Source organism: Oryzias melastigma, linkage group LG8, assembly GCF_002922805.2.
Source record: "Oryzias melastigma strain HK-1 linkage group LG8, ASM292280v2, whole genome shotgun sequence".
Classification (NCBI taxonomy): Eukaryota; Metazoa; Chordata; class Actinopteri; order Beloniformes; family Adrianichthyidae; genus Oryzias; species Oryzias melastigma.
The window spans coordinates 22,479,253-22,501,569 of record NC_050519.1 but is presented as its reverse complement, the minus strand read 5'-3'; the positions used below and the strand labels follow the sequence as shown (position 1 = coordinate 22,501,569).

Sequence of the window (22,317 nt, the reverse complement as noted above, 5' to 3'; positions counted from 1 at the left end):
ACGAGAAGGGAGCTGGGCTGCAACCTGTCTTCACTGCAGCTCAGTGAACTTCGCCACCTGCTTTAATTTGTGCGCACTTTGTAGTTTCTTTGGTGTTTAGTGTTTAGGTCCCACTCTGTGTTCTGTGTTTAGTGTTGGTTTAATTTAGGTGAAGCTGTAGGGGTGAACTGCCATTTTCTTTAGTAAATGTTTTCTCCTGTTTATGTTAGTCCAGGGAGGTTAGTGTTTGTCATTGTTTTACAGTTTCTTTTGCAGGTAAGCTCCCTGGGTTGAGTTAGTTGGGGTTTTGTTTGTTGTTTTGGCCTTGGTTCACCCTGAAGCCTTTTGCTTCACTTTTAGTTAATGTTTTGGTGTCGTCTTGTAAATAAATTGTGTTAACTTTTTATGGAGACTTTTGTTGTGTTTTTGTTAAACACTTATTTAATTTACCTTTATGTTAAGCCCCGCACCCCTAGACTGAATGGGGCGTAACAACTGTTTTGGCTAAATTTCACATTGTTAGGCTAATTTTGGCTGTTTTAGGCTTTTTTCAGTTTTTAGGTTGATTTGGAGATGAACTAATATTTTAGCCTTATGCTAGCTGTTTTGACTAAATTAGACATCTAACCAGTTTTTTTTTCCTTTTTTTGCTAGTTTTGGCTTTTTCTCAGTTTTTAGGCTATCTTGGAGTTTAGCTAATATTTCAGCAACATGCTCGTAGTTTTGGCTAAAATAATTTTTTTGTAGTTTTTTAGGCTTAATTTAGGATTTTGCTAATATTTGAGCTAGCTATCAGTTTCAGTGTTTGCAGCTATTAGCTTCAGCATGTTTAGTTGTTAAATTCAGCATCTTCTATTAGCACTAGCATCTTCAGCAGCATTATCATTATTGCAGGTAATGCTATATATCTAGTTTTTCAAATGTTTTAGTATTCCATGAAGAATACAGAAACTAATTATTTAAGATTTGGCTATGTGTAGCTCTCTGGAAAATTGTAAATCTTTACGTTTAGGCTGTGTTTGTTACACTTTTTCTGTTAGCCTACAAACCGACCCCGGCCCCCCATCAGAGAAGGAAACAGTTATGTGGCCCTCATTAGAACAAGTTTGGGGACCCCTGCCCTAACCCATAGTGAGGCTGCTCATCATGTCCAACCCCGATAGCTCCTCTGGAGGATGTGTGCAGCTCTGGTCGAAAGTTCAGCTTTGAATAAGTTCTGTGAAAAGAGAAACAAAAATACAAACCTGCATGAAGCTCCCCCTCTCTTCATCCTCGCCTTCTCTCAGCGGGACGACCTCATCTTCCTCCTCTTCTTCCTCCAGCTCACTCTCGGTGCTCTCGTCTTTGACGTGGACACTCGTGTGCTCGTCCTCACCCTTCACGTGCACAAAGAGCTGCTCGGAGACGTGTTTGCTGTCGTTCGGTCCGTCCTTCTGAAGGCTGGACAGACACCCAGATTTGTGAGGAGAGCTCCAGCAGGCGAGGAGATGCTGTGGAGCACCGCCTCACCTGCTCATGCTGGCCTCCCCTTCATCCTCCTGCATGTCACTGCTCTCCGTCAGCTCCTCCTCCGTCTCCTCTGGGTGAGTGGGCGGAGGCCGGGGAAGGTCCGCCCCCTTTGACAGCATCTAAAGCCACATGTTAAACTCATGTGTGAGTGCACAAGCCCATCTTTGTGTTTTGATTCTGTGTGCATCTGTGTGAGTACCTTGTAATGTTTCTCCAGGAAGTGCTGGTGCTGCTGTTGGACCACCAGCTGCTGCAGGGCCTGGGGGGATTGGGGCAAAGGAGCACTCTGTGTGCGAGCCAGCGGCCGGTGGCGAGGCAGCTTATTGACAGAGCGGAGACCAGAGGCCACGCCCCTCTCAGCAGTCACCAGCGGCGATTGATTGTACACGGGCACTGAATGAAAGGAGAGTCACAGCAGACTCAGATGGACACAGTCCTGTTGAGTGTGCACGCTTTGGATCAGAGTGAGCACTCTGATCCAAACTAAATAAACATTTAAATTGTGCTTTAAAGGTGGTCTTCAACCTTTTTCAGGCCGGTTTAATGTCAGACAATATTTTTACAGATCGGCCTGTACGAGGCTGAAGTGGGCATCTTCATTATTTATTTTTCAGCCGACAGTTTTCCTCTGGAAAATATCTGCAGTTGCCTTAAACTTTATTTGTACAGTAGATTTCATGTAAGGACCATTTAAATGTGATACAGATTCCCCCTAAACCCAAAACTGTCAGAGTGGAAGCTAAAATAGAAATACATGCGCTAACTTAGATTATTTCCATATTGTTTATTTTCTGATCCTGATCAAATTAATTTATTTTGAAAAGCTTCTGGATTTTCTTCATATCCGTCTTGGTCACGTGACTTAAAACGGCTGCCTGCATGGATGACTAGATTGCTAAGCTAGTAGCTCAAAGCTAACAAAAGAAAAAAAGTATAAAACATCCTTGGAAAGTTTTTTTCGGCGGGAGGATCAGATCCAGTGAGGAAGCCGAAGAAGAGCCTTGGACTTCAGAGACGATAAAGCTGCTGTTTACAGACAAAACCAGCAGTTTTCCTCCACATACAGATTAGTTGTTCTCATGTAGCTGAAGCTGTTCTGGCTAATACGCAGTGACAGACTCTCGACTGTTTCACACACGCAGATTAAAAAAGACATTCACTTTTATATTATATTTAGAAAATGCCAGTTTTGTGACGGTTGCGTTGTTTTACTTTGCTTTATTTATCCATCACACCTTAAAAGTCAGACATAGCTGAAGCTAGCGACCGGTTGTTAGCCTCCTTTTTAACGTTAAAGGGAAAAACCTTGAATATGAAGTCCAAACATTTTACAGAGGATGAAGATTCAATCAAATAAAGTTGCTGATTTGTGGAAACTTGTAAAAGCAAAATTTGAGAATATTCCTACAGTAAGCCTGAATTAGGTAGACATCTGATCAGAAACTTCAGCACAGAAAATATTCCTTATTGTTGATAAAAATACCCAATGACTGAGGATTTATGTAAAGTCAAAATATGATGGGAGTCTGGATTGAGGGTTAAAAAGGCATTATGTGGGGAGATAATGTCATTTTTTTTTAAAGAAACAACTTCTGGAAATCAAAAAACTTTGTTTCATTAAATGTTCATTATCTGTTTAAAAACAAGCTACTGATATTTTTAGACTTTTTTTAACAACATTTCTTGTAGTAGCATTTTATTTGGAATTATTTTCAGAAACCAGAAGCTGAAAAATGCCAACTTCGGGCCCGTTCTGACCGGTCCATGAAACTATTGTATAGTTCAAACTTGTTGATGGCTTGAAAAAGGTTGTAAACTAGCACTCTGGATGACGAGCAAATGAAAATGAACTTTTGTTTGTTCCACATCTGTCTGTGTGTGTTCAGGTGAGTCCACCTTTCTTATGTCTGCACTCTTTCCTGTCCATGCTGTTTTCTTTTAGCAGATGTTCCAGTATTTTTCAGTCCATCCTTCTTGCTGTCATATTTCTGCCATGTCTGCTGTTCCAAATGAATCTCTCTGGTCTTTCAATTATGTTCTGTGACTTTGTGATTATTTTTGTGTGTGTGTGTTTTTCGTGACTGCAAACATTCTCTGGTTGTTGAGTTCACAAACATATTCTCCTTTGTCTTCTAACTTATGATTTGTGCATTATCTATTTTATTACATGCATGTTTTTGTGTGTTTGCATACGTACATGTGTGTGCTTGAGGCCTGCATATTTGTGTCAATGAATATTTGCTCTCATTTTGTGTTTGTACCTGTGTGTGTGTTTCTGTGAGATCACAAACGTATGTGTGCATCTTTGTACACACTCTTGCATGTGCATGTTTGCTTCCATGTCTGTGTGTGATCTGCATGTAAATGTTTGTCCAGGTGACTGTTTGTGTAACTGTGTGTGCTACCTAGCATTGCGCTTTGTTGCCTGGCCTGCTCCAACAGCAGCACGTGTTGCAGAAGCGAGGAGTGGGTGGAGTGGGAGGTTGGAGGAGGAGCCTCAACCTCATGACCTCCACCTGAAACAGGGAACTGAATGAACACCTCTTTTTCCAGAATACCGTACATGCACGGACAGCGCGCATAACGACAGATGCAGGCCTCTTCAGCAGCACCCAGCTCACCTGCCGGCAGGGAGGATGTGGACAGAAACTTCCCTGTCAAGGCTCCGCCCCCTCGCAGGGATTGGATGGCTTGGCGCTCAGCCTCCTGCTGGGCAGAAAGCTTCTGTGTGGGCTGGAGGACAGCAGAGTAACAGAGTTATTCGTCAGCAGGAGCTGGAAGCAGGTTTGTTGTGTTGGTTTGGGGGGAAACGAGGATATCTGACACACAGGAGGAGTATCTTTGATACTTGAAGAGTAGTTTGATAGAGAAACTCAAATCTACAGAAAATAATCTCCAGTTTCTCAGGAGAAAAACATCAAACTTCCTCCACCAGCATTAAAGTAAATGTAATTCTTCCAGAACCTCAATCCACTTAATTTGCTCTTGAGAACACAGGATAGAAATCTGCTTCCGGACCTCAACTGGGATCCAGTGTACCTTTCTATCAGAACCAGAACTTTCTAAAGTTTTGATGAATAAAGATGGAGTTTCAGGGCGGACAGTTTGCTGAGTCATCCTGCCGCCTGCAGGACAGCAGTGCGGACTGTGTTCACCCACCGGGATGTGCGTGTTGGCGGGCAGACCCAGGGAGATGTTGGGCAGGGAGGGAGACGTGTACAGGCTCAGCGTCCCGTCAGCACCCAGCATCTGATGGAGTGACCTGAGCTGCAGACGCACACGGACTCGGGTTAGAACCAGATCCACAACACAAGATCTGAATATTAAGAAAGTAAAAATGCTCTCGTTTCAAGAAAAATATACCTAATCTTCATTTGAGATTACATGTCTCAGTGACTAGAATTTTTTACTATCGAATTGGGAATTATCGGTAAACAATTTTTCTCGTCCCATTGGCAGATTTCTTTTTGCTCATTTACAAAAATGTTAAAAAGTTAAAAAGCTTTGACCTCCCAGATCCCACTCAGAACCTGCGGTGTTGACGGTACCTCAGTCTGGATATTAGGGACGGATCCTGTGCTGCCGTTTGCTATGGCCGTGTTGGAGCTGTTGGGACTGCTGGGTCCAGAACCCGGAGCACTGCTGCACATAGAGGAGACTGGACCACACAGACACAGGAAGTGAACCTCGGTTCTGTTCGGGTCGCGGCACATCTGTTTTCATGCCCTCACCTGAAATCTCGATGGCCCTCTTCTTGAAGGTGCTGATGACAGTGCCGTCCTTTCGACGCAGAAGGGGGGAGCTGCGCCTCTCGGCCACCTTCTGCTTCAGCCGGGATCGCACCTTCAGGTTGGGTTCTGAGACTGGACGGGTCAGAAGAAGACAAGTTCAGCTTAGCTGTCTGTCACAACGGTGTGTCCAGCAGAAGTGGAGCAGGAAAGGGTCAAAGTGCGTGCACGTTTGGATGGTTTTCACCGGACCTGTCTTGCGAAGAGGAAAGTCATCTTTGCTCTCGTAGCTCCCCAACAATGAGGGGAGTTTGTAGGAAGGGGGAGTTCCAGGAGTGTTGCTCTGAGGAGGAGAGCCCTGGTCCAGGGAGGGGTGCTGAGCAGCCCTGCACACACACACACACACAGTAACTATGCCGTTATCTTGTTTGAAGCCTCTGTCACATGCACCTCTGTGAGAGTGTAGCAATGCTACAAAGGTATCCAGTGGAAAAAATAGATACTGATGTGAATAAAGTTCACACTGGTTTGATAAATACTATTGCTCTAAACTGTTTTTTATATAAATAAAATGTAGAATTTTGTGTTTTATTATGTGAAGTCTGGAGGAAGTGGGAGGAGTCACCAGCAAGGAAATAAAAGGAGAAAAGTTTGGGGCGTCGGCATCTGTCAGATGAAACTGGATTAAGGGAGGAAACTGCAACCGCATCCATTTTGATGAGATCATTCCATTTTTTTCTTTTTTGGACTCCTGTTTCCTGGTGGATCTATATATTTTTTTGACACTGAAATTTTTATCTGAACATTTGAAGAGAGACTAACAAGCCTAAAGAAACTGAAAAGAATAAGAAGACATTTTTTATTTTGTTTAAGGGGAATTTCATTATTATGTGTTTGTTTGTTTGTTTGAGTAGTTTTTATTGATTAAAAAGGGAAATTTGTTCAACCCTGATTTCTGTAAAGCGTGTATTTCGTGCAGCTGATTACAAGAGTCGAACTGTGGGTGCTGCAGGGTTTTGGGATGTCCTGCCCCGTCAAGGGCATTAGAGAGGCGAGGCTGCATCTTAAGGAAGGATGTAACGATTCTTCGTGAATCGGTTAAAAAAACGATTTGAACTGATGAACACATCACGCAAAACAGAGTTCCACACTGTGACTGTGAACAAATCAAAATGAACAATGTGATCCTGAATGCATCATGTCAACCAGCCTACAAGACCGTGACCTTGAATGCATCGTTTGACACCATTCAACATTGTAGCTTTAAACACCGCCATTGACTCCAAAACTGAGACCCTGAACACATCATTTGACAGTTTTACATTGTGATCTTGAACACGTCATCTGAAAAAGAGTTCAATATGGTGACCATGAACACATCACCTGAAACAGACAAAAAACACTGAATGTCTCATCTGAAGGCGAGCTTCACTTAAACCTGAAACAGAGTTTAACACTGTGAACCTGAACGTTTCATTTGACACAGTCAGAAATAAGTTTATAGACTGTGATCATTAACACGTCATCAGAGAACTACTCTAAAACTGTGACCCTGAATGCCTCATTTGAAGGCGTGTATCATGTAAACCCTGAACACATCATCTGAAACAGAATTATGATCATGGAGGAAACCATTTGACGGATTAACACTGGTACCCTGAATGCATCATTTGAAAACCAACCTTAACTCTGTGACTATGAACGCAGCATTTGAAACAGACTGAAAAAGCAAAACAGACGAGTGGATGAAATTCTTACACAGATTTCATCTGTCAGAGCAGGAGTCACTTTTATTCCAGAATATTTGTATTCATATCAGTTCATTTCAGCAACACGTGTCTTTTATTCAAAAGGGAGAAGTCGACAACCAAAAATTACAAAAATGTTCTTAAAATTCAGTCTTGGAATTTTTTTTTTTTAAATTGACACAAAAAGTCAACATTGATTTAAAAAAATAATACATCAATTTTCTATTAAAATAATTTATATCATTTTTTTAATTTAAAAAAAGTATTTGGTCAGTGTTTAATGTGAGCATTAACAAAATGGATTCCAGCTTGTTCAGTTAACCCTTTAACACCTGAGCTCCAGTGTTTCTGTTCTTTGATTTACTGTAACTTTTTAACCATTAACACGATAATTCCAGTAGATTCTGGAGGAGAAAAACGGCGTGCCGCTTTACCCTGTGCACTGTTGAAAGGTTACAGTTTGTTAAAGATTTTGGGCTTATTTGTGTTTAAGCGTCACCAGTGTTAAAGGATTAATGTCAGAAGTTTTTTTTTTTACAAAACATAATTTACTTCAAATAGAATTTGAAAGATAAATACATTTAAATTGAATTGTTATTGAAACAGATTTAATTTTATGCAGTGGTAACCAATCCTGTTTGACTAACAACAAATGGCAAAAACCAAATCGTTAAAAAGAAAAAAACATTCTTGTTTTAAGAAAAAAACCCTTACAATGGAAATGCAAGAAAAACCTTATAAAGAAAGCAAAATAATCTTAAGAAAACATGTAGTAACAACAAAAACTTTTTTCTAAACCCTATACCCCTGTCGTCGGGTGATTTTTTTTAGGAGTTTTTTTTTTCTCAAATTTCAATTTCTAATTTTCTAGCATGTTTTTAGGATCTTCCAATGTTTTTATTTCCATTTTGCTACATAAAACACAGTGGAAAATAAAATAAAACTGTTCTAATTTTTCATGTGTTGCAGTATTTTGATCTACGAAAATATTCAAGGGTTAAAATAAGAATTCTAGGACCATTTTTTGCCATGATTTTTTTTGCCTTAAAATAAAATCTTTTTTACTTATTTCTAAAGGGGCTGAACTTGTAGTGCATGAATACTGGAGTTACGTGAACGTACTTGCAATCAAAATGTTTTAATTTACATGCAAAATATGAATAAATGTTGTAAACCGGTGGTGGGAAAACTACGGCCCAGGGGCCATATGCAGCCCGTTAAACAATTTAACCCTTGTGCTCTCTTATAGGGTCCAGATGACCCCACCCTTACATTGATGTGTGATCCCTCCCATGACAAATGTGGACAGGATTTCATGTCTGCCACAGACATCAGTGAAGATATAAAGTCCTTAGGACTGTTATCATTACTGGAGCTGCAGATCATGACGTGGGACTGAAACGCTTTGACCAATCCCAAAATTCAAATGTAATACTTAGATTCAACCTGTAGGAGGCAGCATACAGACAGTTTTTGACTATATTTTCAAGAATTAAACAAGTTTATTTTAATTTGTCAAAAATTTAGGAATGACCAACAGACAGCACTTTTAAAGCCACATTTATAGAAATCAACAGACAAAAAAAGTTGATTTAGGGTTTGGTTACCCTTTAAAGTCCCAAATACTTCATAAGGCTGTTTTCTATGGAGCTATTTAGGGGTCATAAATATTTGAAACCCAACTAAAACATTTTGAAAAAACTTTTGGTGTTTGGCCGAAAAAAAGGTAAAATTTCCAAAACTTTGTGCTATTCTAAAATAACCTTAAATATTTTCAACTTAACTTGTTCTGTTTTTTTAGGTTTAAAAACTCAAAATTTCCATTTCAAAACGTTTTTCTCACTTTCAGCTCTTTTTTGTTGTTGTTTACGAATCTGAAAATTTCCATTTCAAAACTTTTGGTCCCGTTGTGGCGCGTTGGGGGGGGGGCTAACACAAAAGACCAATCAAAATCGATGAGGGAGGTAACTTCTGTCCCGGCGCATTCACTGACTCCTAGAGCTGTGATAATTACGATCAGAAAATGTCTGTTTCGTCTGTGCTATCATAGTCTGAAGTTGTCCCAAAACAGGTGAAGAAAGCAGTTTCATCGCGTACAAACCGCACGTCTAAAACGCTGTTCTAGTCAGACACCTACTCAGAGCAGTGTCTGTGCGGACCTTACCAGCACTTTGGGGAGAAGGAATGGTTCAGTCCACTGGGTCCAGGCTCCTTCTTATTGAGTAGGAACTCCTGCAGCTTCAGCTTCACCTCCGTGCTGGCGATGGCACCTGCACAGAGGCCACAGTCAGGATGCCACTCTCCAAAACCCACAGACAAAGCCAGCGAGCCGCAGCAGCACAGCCTACTCTCTCTGCCTTTCTCCTTGTTCCTGAGCAGCAGCAGCTGCTGCTCCAGCCTCTGCTTCTCCTGCTCCTCATGCCTCTGCTGCTCCAGCTTCCGTTTCTGCTCCAGCTCCTGTTGGCGCTTGGCTGCCAGCAGCTCCTGTTGTTGCTGACACAGACATTTACAGTCAGGCTGCGGGAGGACGGCACACATGGGGGGGGGTTCCAGCCCTGTCAGCTCACCTTCAGGTGCTCCTGCAGCTGGACCTCGTGCTGCCGCGTCAGAACCTCATGCTTCTTCTGGAACTCAGCAAACAGCAACTGCTTCTGTAGCTCCTGCTGCTGTTTGAGGAGCACCAGCTCCTGCTGAAGCTGCTGCTCTCTCAGCGTCGTGTCCACTGCCACTCCCCCAGACAAAGACCCCACCCTGGGCTCGTTCCGTAGGTCCACTGGGCCTCCTTCGGTTGTAGAGCTTTCTGCCAGCCCGCCTCCTGGAAAGAAGCAGTTGGTGGGGTCAACTCCACAGCTCTGGGCTGTCGCACCCCGAACCATCAAACAGCCGTAAAGATCTGAACATATTTGCCTAGTTTCTTCTCAAATGAACCATTTCACTGGATTTTAACAAAGCTCTGAAGCCAATCAGAAAGTCCAAAATGTTGCTTGAAGAGAGCATGTACGGTTTAGGTTGTAGAGCAGGGGTAACCTTTAACAGTGACAGAGCCGTTTGGGCTGGTTTCTACTGATCTTTTGATAGCAAACTTACATAAATTGCAGAAGGTGGACAAATAATTTAAAAAATTTAGTGAAAAATCGCAAAAAATGGGAAAATCGCAAAAGTTGGGAAGATTTTTTAAATGCGTAAAGCACGTGTCAAAGTCAAGGGCCGGCCCTCCAGATCATTTTATTTTATTGTTATTAATGACCTGATGTTACCCTGCACTTATTTCTTACTTGTATAATTTTGACAAAATATATTTTTATGAAGGGGAAAATATTGAAAATTATTTAAGGTTTAAGTTAATTTATTCTGGAATATTATTCCTCCTGCCTTTTTATTATTCAGAATTATGTTTAAAAGTTACAGTTTTAAGTTTTAAAAATTGTCATTCTGCAGCTTTTTGGACTATTTTGGCATTTATTAAGATTTTTAGGTTATTTTGGAGTTTAGCTAATATTTCAGCTACATGCTAGCTGTTTTGGCTAATTTTTTTCAGTTTTTTAGGATATTTTGAAGTTCAACTATTTTCTTCAGCTACATGCTAGCTGTTTGTTTGTTTTTTGTTTTTTACGTTAACGTTGGCATTTAGCTAATATTTTAGCTGGCTATCAGCTTCAGTGTTTTCAGCTATTAGCTTAAAGGATTTCAGATATCAGCACTAGTATATTCAGCTGCAATATTCAGCTTACAGCATTCACACTAGCATTATGACAGGTAATGCTGTATATCTAGTTCATAATATGTTAAAACGTTACATTTTTAAAGTTTTAAAATGTAGTTGAATAAATGTTTATCCTGTTCAACCCACGACCTAAAGTGTGTTTTGGATTTTGGCCCCCTGTGTTATAGAGTTTGACGCCCTTGCTGTAAAAGATATGAATACCAGGACGAGCATAAATGTCCTGAATGTGCTGAACGTTTTGATACCAAACTTGCATAGTTTTCAGAAATTCAGAATTTTGTGAAAGAAATCGTAAAAATTGCTTATAATTTTAAATTCCGTACAATTTCTGCAATCAAAGTACAAGCATGAATCTGCTTAACATGCTGAATGTGTTGATACCAAGATTACATACGTTTGAACATTTTTGAAAAATGTTCCCATTTATTTTCAATGGGGCTGAAAAGTCGAATATTTTGCACAAGATCGTAAAAACCGTAAAATGTAGGAAAACTAAAAGTACAGGCAGGAATGTCTTTAACTATCTGAACGTTTTTATATCAAGATTGCAGAAATTGCTGAAAGTGTCATTGAGTTTTTACTAATCAAAATAGGTATGGAAGAATAAATAAGGAATAACGATGAAGAAAAAACAGATCACAATAGAGTGAATGCTTACAAAGCATTTATACAACAACCATCTGTAAAAATTAGATTTTTTTTTCTTTTTATATTTGACAGAAGCTCAAATAACTAATTTTCGAAATAAAAGATGCTCTGTACAAAACTGGATCATCTCAGTGCAGCTAGTAACCAATGTTGTTCAGCATAAGATAATATGTGCTTTTAACTCATAAATGATCAAACTTTTTACCAAAGTTTCTCTTCCATATAAATCTGTTCATTCTGGAGGTAGAGTTGATCAAACAAGACGTCTTCAGGTCAACAGGATGTAAAAACCTACAAAGTTTATCATTTATGTGAACCTCAGAGATCAATTTATACATTTAACTGATCTAAATTTAATAAATGCTAATTAAGTCATCCTTACTTTTAAAAAATGACAAATATTTTAATTTTCTTCAGCCAGAAAGCCACCATGGAGAGATGAGGGAGCCACAGGTTGCAGACTTCTGTGATAAACTAAAAAAAAATATTTTCAACTTATTTACTTTATAAAATATTAACATTTTAATAACTAATTTCTCAAGCCTTTCAGCTGTTATTGTAGCATTTGTGGCTTATTTCAGTTTTTTTCCTTTGACAGACTGGTCACCTGCCAACACCCAACAGTGGCTGGGATAGGCTCCAGCAACCCAGTAACCCCAAAAGGATTTAAGCAGCTTTGAAAAAAGCTTGAATGGATAGTTTTTTTTACCAATAAATTTGGAGCTATTATAGACAAATTAGCTTTCACCCTTAAACTTTTTTTTTTGCATTAGATATCAATTTAAATAATGTTTAACAGTATGGGACCAAATCAGGATCAGCTTAATGCAAATGAAAAACGAGATTGAAAATTTGAAAACAAAACAAAAAAAAAAAACTGTTTTAAACTCGAAAATATACATTGAAAACTTGAAGGAATTATTGAGAATTTGAAAAAAATAAAATTGAACATTTGAAAAATTAATATTGACAGTTTGAAAGAACTAATGAAAATTTGAAAAAAAGTAAATTTGAAACTTGAATAAAAAAACTAAAACTGTTACCAATAAAAAAATGTTATTTGTACTTTAACTTTCCTTTTTTCATTGTTGTCTGTTTGCTTTCAGTTCTGTTTTCAGTTTCAAATGGGAGTTTTTGAGTTTTTGCTGCCGAGCTAAATACGTAGCAGGGTAAAGCTGCTCACCTCCTTCTGTAGCTCCTCCTCTCTGCTCACTGCTCGCTGCTGCGGGGCTTTGCATGCCTGACTGGAGGCCACTCTTCACCTCCGCCACTGAAGGACAGACAGAAAAAAAATACCTGTTCCTGAGAATGTTCCTCATTGCAGACACACAATCACCTTGATGTCTTGTAAGGTCAACAAAGCAACACCCCCTTCCATGTGAACTAGTTTTACCCCCACAAAGGCTCCCGAGAGTATTGACTGTATATGAAAACTGGACAGGGCAAGTGTGATGTCACTTATAAAAAACGGCTTACTTCTGGTTCCAACAAAATTCAGTCAATATTATTACAGAATACGGACGCCGCCATGTTGGAGACAGACGACACCAGCAAGTAGTGATTGGGTCCAGGATTGAGCTTGTGGGAAGTCCACATCCCTACCGCCAAACATTTTGAACATTAGTCTATGTGAGACCACCTGCTTGTACTGAGTTAAAGTCAAGTTAAAGTTGAAGTCCCATTAGTTTTCACGCACCTAGATGTGTGAAATCTGTTCTCTGCATTTGACCCATCCCCTGTGGGAGGGGTGAGCTGCAGACACAATCCAACCCCTTTTTGCTGAGTGTCAAGCAGTGAGGTATTGGGTCCCATTTTAAGAGTTTTTGGTATGACTCGACCGTGATTTGAACTCACGACCTTCAAGTGCGGACACTCTACCACAAGGCCACTGAGCTGGACATCTGATTGGTCAGTTCATAACTTCAAGAACTTCCACTACAGAAAAAAAACAATCGAGAAAATAAATGAGGATTATCAAGAGAAAGATAGAGAAAGCTATCAGAGTAGGTATGGTTATTCTGACCAGTAGAATGACTGAGTAACAGATGTTTATTTCTCTATAGAAATCTACGGGATGTCGGCTTCTTGGAGCCACTTCCTGGATGGAACACCAGGGGGGAGGAGTCACGATCGAGTTCCCATTTAATGATTCAAAGGTACCTAATGAGCCCAGTTAGTCCAGACCTAGATCCAGTTTTCACTGAGGATGAGCTCAAACCATCTAAAGATGTTTCTGTTCAACCAGCTTGAGGTTCTATGTTGTTCTGCACTTTCATTATAGACATTTATAACATGTCCTCACTCTCAATGTAAAAGGTAATGTTTTCCATGTTTGTCTATCAGTTTTTTATTCAGATATGACATAAAGTTACACTGGAAAGACTCGAGATGGGGCAATAGCTCTGTTGCAATCAAAGAAGGCGCTCGTGAGCTCACAGTTGTTGTTCTCTGGCGACTGCTAGTAATGTTCATCATTTTATGTTTGCCTCGACTGACTGCAAAAATGCAGGGCGAATATCTCAGCTCCAAAAATGTTTTAATTAAAGCATTAAGTCATAAATAACAGACAACCAATGCCGGACCAACACATGTCCGTTGAGACTGAAAGACTTCTTCTAAAACTAAAAGAATGAGTTTTACGCTGAAGTCACTCAGTGTTCTCCAGAAGGAACTTCAGCTACAAGTAAAGGTTAGACCAGTGTGTGAATCCTGTCTGTCTGCTGCATCCACCTAGGATCTTTAAGAGGCATGCTGAACCATTATCTTCTTTGGCTCATTACGGACCTACTGTGTATACGGAAAGAATGCTGACATGAAACACAATCAGTAGTTGGCAAAAAATGGGTTTATATGTTTGTAAATCTGATGGAAAGAGTCAATCCCTCACAGACACAACCCTCACTGCACAACACCTATATATGTGTGTGTGTGTATACCCTCACCAAATATCTGTAGTTAAGCACATAAAAGACAACAAATTAACAACAAATGTTTATTGAATTTTCTTCTTATATGTATTTGCTTGTATGTATGTAGCAGGACTGCAAAATCCTGGTCCTTAAGATCTACCCCCTGCCTGTTTTCCAGTTCTTCCTGCACTGATTTCTGCTGATTTGCTGACTTTGGTCTCTCTTCATTGTTATTGACTGAACAAACTTGATCCTAGAAATCAGCAGCAGGAAGTGTAAAGGGGTTGATTATTACATATCTAGCTAAACGAATAATAGAGAATAAGTAAACCATGGATGGCAAAAGAACTGCAAATTGCATGCAAGAAAATAAAACACTTTATACAAGTACTTTCTAAAAAACTAAGAACCGTGGAGGCTGAATAAAGATACAAAAATAGATTAGTTTTAATATCAAGAAAAAAAATGGTGATGATTGCATAGCGAAAGACTACACTGTTTCAACGCTTTATCACGGTTCACCTTTCTCTTTCTCGCTTTATCAGGACTTTTTTTTTCTTTTTTTTTACAGAGTTGGCTGTTGATCTTGTCAACATCTGAAGAGATGTTGACACGTTACATAAATCTTCATTGCTTTCAGATCTTTCTTTTTATTCATTCACTTATTTTTCTATTGAGGTTTGAACTTAAACAAGAGAAAAAAGTGTGAAAATGTTCACGTCTGTCTGAGAAGAGTGTTAGAAAAATGTGTAATGAAGGGTTAAAACATCAAAGTTCACCTATGGCAGGTTGTTTATGGAACGTTCCCCCACAATAAACAAGGGAACACTGTCATTTTACAACAGCCTGATACCAACCGTGCTTCTCATAACCACCAGGTTTTACCCTCTTCTACATACCTGCTGTGGAACCACATGAAATCACCAACCCAAAAAGAAATGACAAACAATTGTTAAGTGGTGGAAACTATCCAGAGCTCATGGTTTGATGAAGACCTTCAGTTAAAGTTCTAACCTCAATCCGTGATTAGATGTAATTAAGAAAAAAAAAATCTACCAATGGGAAAACCAACAACCAAATCAACCAATACTCAATAAACACTCTATAAATAATCAATAAGCATTCTATTATTACTTGAAAACTTGATTTCCAATGTGTAAGGATGATGTCTGGATTATTATGAAGTTGTATTCTGATGATAATAAATGAGTATTACATATATGTAACATGATGTGTGATTGATCTGATCAGATAACATAACTATGCAAAACTGTAAAATGAAGTAACTAAAGAGGGGTGGGGTTTTAAAAATTTGCTTCTTCCCACTCCTTTTCAAGCAATCAATCAAACTCTACTTGACTTTAGTTAACAATTACTATCTCTAATGAATTAAATGAATGAATTCTATTTTCTAATCAATGTATTTCATTATTTCTGTAATTAGATTGAACAATTTACATTTTGTCCAGTATTTCTCTCAATCTATGCTTGAAGTAAATCAATCAATCAACCAAACCATAGAGCCAAAGAAAAGTTTAGAATTATATAGTTAACATGTCAAAGTCGAGGCCCAGGGGCCGTATCCGGCCCTCCGGGTAATTTTAGTGTTATGAACGGCCCACTGTTATCTTATGCTTATTTATTCATTCATTTATTTTCTTGTTAGCCGCTTTGTCCCTTCCGGGGTCGCGGGGGTGCCGGAGCCTATCCCGTCTACTGATGGGCAAAGGCGGGGTACACCCTGGACAGGTCGCCAGTCTGTCACAGGGCCTCAATCACACACCCATTCACTCTCACATCCACACCTAGGGGCAATTTAGAGTCACCAATTAACCTATGAAGCATGTTTTTGGACAGTGGGAGGAAGCCGGAGTCCCCGGTGAAAACCCACGCATGCACGGGGAGAACATGCAAACTCCACACAGAAAGGTCCCAGTTGATGGTTCTGTTTCAGATCTCCCAGCCGGGATTTGAACCGGGCCTTCTTGCTGCGAGGCAAGAGCGCTAACCACTGCGCCACCGTGCAGCCCGCGCTTATGTATAACTTGTATAATTTTGACAAAATATATTTTAACGGAGAGTAAAATATTGAAAGTTATTTAAGGTTTAAGTTGATTTATTCTGAAATAATATTCCTGCCTTTTTATTATTCATAATTAAGTTTAAAAGTCATTTTTAAAGTTTTAAAAATTTTGTTGTAGAGTGTTTAATAAATGTTTATCCTGTTCGGCCCGTGCCTGAAAGAGTCGGTCCCACTGGCTTTCACAGCCATATCAAGGCTGGAGCACGGAAAGAATTTCATCCCCGTGGTACAGACGCTGTTAGCAGTGGACCAAGATACGGCCGCGGAATTGACATGCATACACGGGGTAAGAAATTTAGCCGCAGTTACACGCATACATTTTTGAGCTGCACAAAAGTTTAGACTGCAGGTGACTGCGTGTGGTGCCAGTGGTACAGCCGTGCAATGGGCATGGAATAGCAGTTTCGGTGCGAGATCGGGCCGTGGAGTGAACGACAGTACATGCGCTTGGACGCCGAAATTCCGCATACGTGCATGGCTGTAGCACAGCTGTTTCCACGGCCAGTCTGCAATTGTACCACTGATAACAGCGTCTGTTGAGCGGCTGATCGAGGTTTGCTTACACACAATTGGGCAGTGCTCTATGAGTGGACTAGCAGTGGAGTGGACTCCGACATCTGTATCACTGATATTCCACAAACATGCATATAGTTAGTGCGTCTAAGAGTGTGTGGCAGATTTTCCAGTTTTTTTACCCGTGATATGGCCGTCAAATCCTGTGGGACCGGGCCTTAAGGTGTGTTTTGGATTTCGGCCCCCTGTGCGATTGAGTTTGACACCCCTGGTATAGTTGGATGGTTTAACACTGTGGATTAACGTCTCTCTAACAGTAACTCAACGGTTACCAGACGTTTTGACCTGGCTCCAGGTAACACATGGCACTGAGCAAAAGTGTTTTTGGAGCTCTTGAAGTTACACATCACTTCTGGATTTTAGCCATGATGGACCGCCCATTTCCAGACTTGTTCATGGAGCGCATTGTTATCCACCAGAAAGCCCAAGCAGAGAAATATGACTCACTGACAGCAGCGGTCACTAAAGACTGCACAGGTTCATTTGAATGGAGGTATCAGCACCACCGCAGCACTTCTCTGACAGTCAGTAAGCCCTCGCTCTGATTGGATGGTTCTCATCAGCTGCCCCACAGACCTCTGTGGGTTAGACTGCTGATGGCACCTGGAGGTCACCAGGTCAGGCTCAGGGATGGGGGCAGTCCAAGCCTGCAGCAGACCTGAAACACCTCCTTGGAATCAGGTGATGGGATTAGGCTACTTCCTGGAAACAGCTCGGCTCTGCAGTGTGCTTAGAAGGAAGGATCTCGTTTTCTCACAAAGTCAATTAGGAGTGACTAACAGAAAAGGCTGACCCCCGACCTCTGTGTGCTGCTCTGTCAGAGAGCCTCTGGGGGGGGGGGCGCTGAGTCCTACCAGAGCACAGCTGCATCTGAGCCCCCATCAACGCACAAACACATGTGTGTTTCTTTGAGTGTGCAGCTACTCACATTTGAATTACCTGAGCAAACATTGCGGCGTTTCTCAGTGACGCACATGCCTCCCCCCCTCCCACACACACACCTACGGAGTGTGTGTGCGTCTGCGGTCCGAGCGTGTGCACAGGAGTGTGTTTGGAGAGAGGGCAGCATTCCTCAGCAGCCAGCGTCTGACGTCAAACTGGGACATTTATAGCCCGGTAAACACATGCTCAGAGAGGCGGCCGGGCCAGGCGCTCGCTGCCTGGTGACGGCGCTGCACAGAACCAACCTTCACGCCTGTATGGACTCTTCAGTCAGGGTTGAATGTGGAGAACAGGGCACTGGCAGACAGCTGTGTTCAGCTTCTGAGGACAGGATCCAGTTGCTGTCCAATCGATCCACCGACTCCCTGCAGCTACTTCACTTTTATTGATCCTTACTTTCTAACTAGAACATTTTCGTCTGCACTCCTCATGGGTTTATAAACAGCTTTATCATCAATTAGGGAGTAAAATATATGGAAGTTGGAATTCTGTAGATATTCCACATGACAACATGTTCAAGCATGTGTTGGATGATCTTTAAAGCCCCCTTCTGATGAAAATCCTATTTTTTGAGTTTGTAACATGTCTGTGTTTCATTTTTCTTCTGAAAGAGAACAAATGTAATAAGAAATAACTTTGTTTTTTCATTTCCGAGTATTTCTCCTTTTAGATCAATCAAACTGTCTTGGACAGACTCTGTTTGAATGAATGATCTTCTTTCCATCAACAGCTCTGCTGCACATGCACTAAACCCTCATCTGTTCCTAGTGTCTAGTTCAGGTTCTGGAGAAGAGAAGATGGTATCTTCACATTGACTGCAGTCAAATGAGCCGCCGTTCACATTTCTGTGGTCAAATCAGCATCACTGGATTTTTGGTGTGAGTTTCATCCAATACTTACGGTAGCAGGACTGAGAACGCTGGAAAATCTCCACCAGACTCCACGGAGCTTCTTGATGTGACCACGGAAATGTGAACGGCGGCTCATTTGACCGCAGTTGGAAAGGATTGTAAATCAATGAAAGAGCATTTTGATGTTAGCTTTGATTATTTTATCAAGAACTCTGAGAAACCAATGATTGAATGTATTGATCACAGTCAATAAACATTGGAGAATTAGCTAAAAGAGTCTTTGGTGAACTGGAAGGAGAAAGAATCAGGATTTTGGAGGAAGTTCTGTCCATGAAGATCTTCACTTCCTCGTCCAGCTGACATCCGGATCAGAACCATACGGCTGGACATTACCCAGATTGATGGATGTTTTTATGTAGCAGCGGGGAAGATTTATGCTAGAGAGACACAGAGCTATCAGAATCAGACAGGGGTGGAGCTGGAAAAGCCACGCCCCCTCAGAGGAGATTTTGGAAGCAGAGGCTTCAGATCAACATGAAAAATGGCTTTTTAAGACATTTAGGTTGTTGGATTTTGGTTAAAAACTTCATCAGCATTATTAAAACACTACTGAGAGTGTTTTTTTTTTATTAAGAATTTGTCATAGGGGACATTAACAGTTTTTTTTCACATAGCCTTTATATGAAAGACCCAAAGATGACACAAATATGAAAAAAGACATTTAAAAAGAGTGTTCTGGTTACGTAGAAAATACGCTGGGTAGATACATGAGGAGGAGAAGGAAGGGCGGGGCTACACCACACCAGGTGAATTTCTAATGAACTCCTATTGCCCAAGAAACTGACACAGGTTTCTTTTTTTGATTTTGGCTAAAAACTGCATCATCTTAATTAAAACACCACTGGGAACGCTTTGAAGATGATCTTTGGAGTCTGTCTCTATGGCAAGTTTCTAAATTCACATGGTCTTCTTCCAATTCATTAAAACAAATATTTCTTTCAAATTTCCATCAAAAAAAATTTGCTGAGAAAGAGTTTTTTCCTAAAAAGGAAATTAAGAGAAAACTCACTTTGATAAAATTACAAACTTAAACTGGAGCGTTTCCTACAACACAAACTACAAATTTAAAGAACTAATACAGAACGTAAGCAAAAAGTTTGAACCAAATAAATATTTAATCATAATTAAAATCTGAGAGAAAGATCAGCCAGTGCAGATTTTCACTGTTCTACCAACAATGCTGACACTTCCATGATCCTCTGAGCAGCTGCACCTCTGATGGAGCAGCAGTCACTCTGGAGGCCCACGGCGCACCAAATCTGTATCACTTCTTTGAATATGTCATTTCTGTGGAGCGTCAGTGTCGCACAAAGCTGTTAAATGAGCTGCAGGAAGCTAAATAAGGCATTTGAAGATGCATATTAAAGACTGTGATTCATGACAGGTTTCTGATGAAAACAGCCTGTTTAATGTCAGCAGACTTTTGATGCAGCTGCAGTTCACCAAAAAGAAGACACTTTCCCCAGCTGAGAATCCTTTAGATTTGTGACTTTTACAGGGACTTCCTGTGGTTCATCCGGAACTACTGATGATCGAGATGAATCTGGTCTGTCTGGGTCCATCAGCGTTACATGCACAAGTTCAGAGATGACTCACAGGAGTGTGAATCGACCTCTGTGACCTCCACTGGAGTTGTTATGAACTTCAGAAGAAGTCTGAAGAGCCTTGATGCTCGCTTGAGCTCCGGAGACCACGACTTTCTTCCTCAAAATATCCTGCATCTCTAAATGTATCATGTTATCTGGAACCTTTAAAACTCAGTTGACCATAAACCCTTCTTTTCCTCAACGACTTTGAACATATAACTCAATTTAATTTATTGATAAACCCCCAGTTTACAAGCAGGGCTGTTTAAAGGAGCTACACAACCAGCAGAAACATCAAAAAAACAAGTGAGATTTGCTGCTAATGTTCCAATCTGATTCAGTCTACTTCTGTGAATATTTAATGCTTAATCTGCACAAACAAAATCTTTGGTTTTCTGGCTTAAATGAAGCTGATGAGCGCCATGGTGTGGCAGTCGACCGCTGATGGCCTGCCCATGTGTCTTTGCTGTTCATGGTGGTGATAGGTTGAAGGCAGTGTTTGGTAGGAGCCATGTGTGAGTGCGTGTGTGTGTGTGCAGGGCTGTGATTGTAAAGCACTCCGGCCTTCTGAGAAAGCAGTAAAGTGCTATATAAGTATACGAAATTTACCATTTAACTAGGGCTAGGTTGATTAAAATCGAAAAAAATCGATGTAACCTTAATAGATCGATAATCGCTCCATAAAAGTAGAGATCAATCTAACACATAATGCCAGAGTCCGCTAGTTGATGCTAACAGATAATTGAATTTCTCATAAAACAGCTAATGCTAACGCTCGGTCAACCTAAACCAGGGGTATCAAACTAAATTGCACAGGGGGCCAAAATCCAAAACACACCTTAGGTCTCGGGCCGAACAGGATAAACAAGTATTGAACACTCTAAAACTACATTTATAAAACTTTAAAACTGTAACTTTTTAACATAATTATAAACTAGATATATAGCATTACCTGTGATAATACTAGTATGAACGTTGTAGGCTGAATGTGGCCGTTGAGGATGCTAGTGCTGATAGCTGAAAACGCTGAAGCTGAAAGCCAGCAGAAATATTAGCTAGATGCCAAATTAGCCTAAAAAAAAAAAAACCTTAGGATAGCTAAAACAGCTAGCATGTAGCTGAAATATTTGTTTAACTCCTAAACAGCCTGAAAAAATCTTGGTAAAGGCCAATATACGTAGTCTAAAAAGTTAGCAGAATGCTAATTTTTAAAACTTAAACACAGTAACTTTTTAACATAAATATGAATAATAAAAAGGCAGGAATAATATTCCAGAATAAATCAACTTAAACCTAAAATAACTTTCAATGTTTTACCTGCCATAAAAATATACTTTGTCAAAATTATTCGAGTTAGAAAAGAGCGTAGGACAACAGTAAAAAGAATTGAAAAAAATTTAATCGGATTGATCCAGGCTCTGGTGAATTGAATTGATTCTGGAAATTATTGGTGATACCCAGACCAACATTTTACCGTTTGATCAGATGGTTATGGGGGAGAGATGGCAAAGATACAAAAACGCACAAAGAAAGGATGTAAACTCTTATGATCGATGGTTAAGCAAGTCTGCCTGATGATGAGAGAAACCTGCAGAGGTACTGATGGTGGAGGGGGAGGAGCCACAGACCACCTGTTGATACCAACAGACGCAGGAGAATGCACTGCAGCACTCAGCCGTCTTTGACATGCAAACCGCCATTTGAGTCATTTCCCGGGAACCAACCAAAGATCAAAACACCAGAGAATAGCAACCCTTCCAAACTCAACAAACTCACAGAAACCTGCTTTTCTAGAGTCAGTGATGATAAACGTTACTGCACACAGAAATCTTATGAACAAAGTAAAATCAGAGGTTGAGGCGTACAGAAGGAAGAGGACACTTTCCTCATCATCACAGCAGAGGAAGTACCAAGCTTTGGGATGGAGCATCAAACTAATGAGGACACTTTCATTGTTTTTCCTCCTCTTCCTGATTT

General features: G+C 40.4%; 1 protein-coding gene across 6 annotated transcripts in view; it reads right to left on the bottom strand.

The window, feature by feature from the left end:
- Positions 1-22,317, bottom strand: part of hdac5 (histone deacetylase 5) — a 67,732-nt gene that overhangs the window by 15,606 nt on the left and 29,809 nt on the right. For all 6 annotated transcript variants that reach the window (XR_004948369.1, XM_024272633.2, XM_024272631.2 and 3 more), the window contains 13 exons: positions 12,520-12,606; positions 9,532-9,779; positions 9,313-9,457; positions 9,129-9,234; positions 5,469-5,602; positions 5,220-5,351; positions 5,037-5,146; positions 4,648-4,755; positions 4,110-4,221; positions 3,894-4,004; positions 1,688-1,881; positions 1,489-1,607; positions 1,224-1,419 (listed from right to left, as the gene is read on the bottom strand). Coding sequence is in view for 5 of the 6 variants with exons in the window: in XM_024272631.2 (XP_024128399.1) it covers positions 1,224-1,419; positions 1,489-1,607; positions 1,688-1,881; positions 3,894-4,004; positions 4,110-4,221; positions 4,648-4,755; positions 5,037-5,146; positions 5,220-5,351; positions 5,469-5,602; positions 9,129-9,234; positions 9,313-9,457; positions 9,532-9,779; positions 12,520-12,606 (1,802 nt within the window). In the remaining variant the exon portion in view is untranslated. The remainder of the gene's footprint in view (positions 1-1,223; positions 1,420-1,488; positions 1,608-1,687; positions 1,882-3,893; positions 4,005-4,109; positions 4,222-4,647; positions 4,756-5,036; positions 5,147-5,219; positions 5,352-5,468; positions 5,603-9,128; positions 9,235-9,312; positions 9,458-9,531; positions 9,780-12,519; positions 12,607-22,317) is intronic.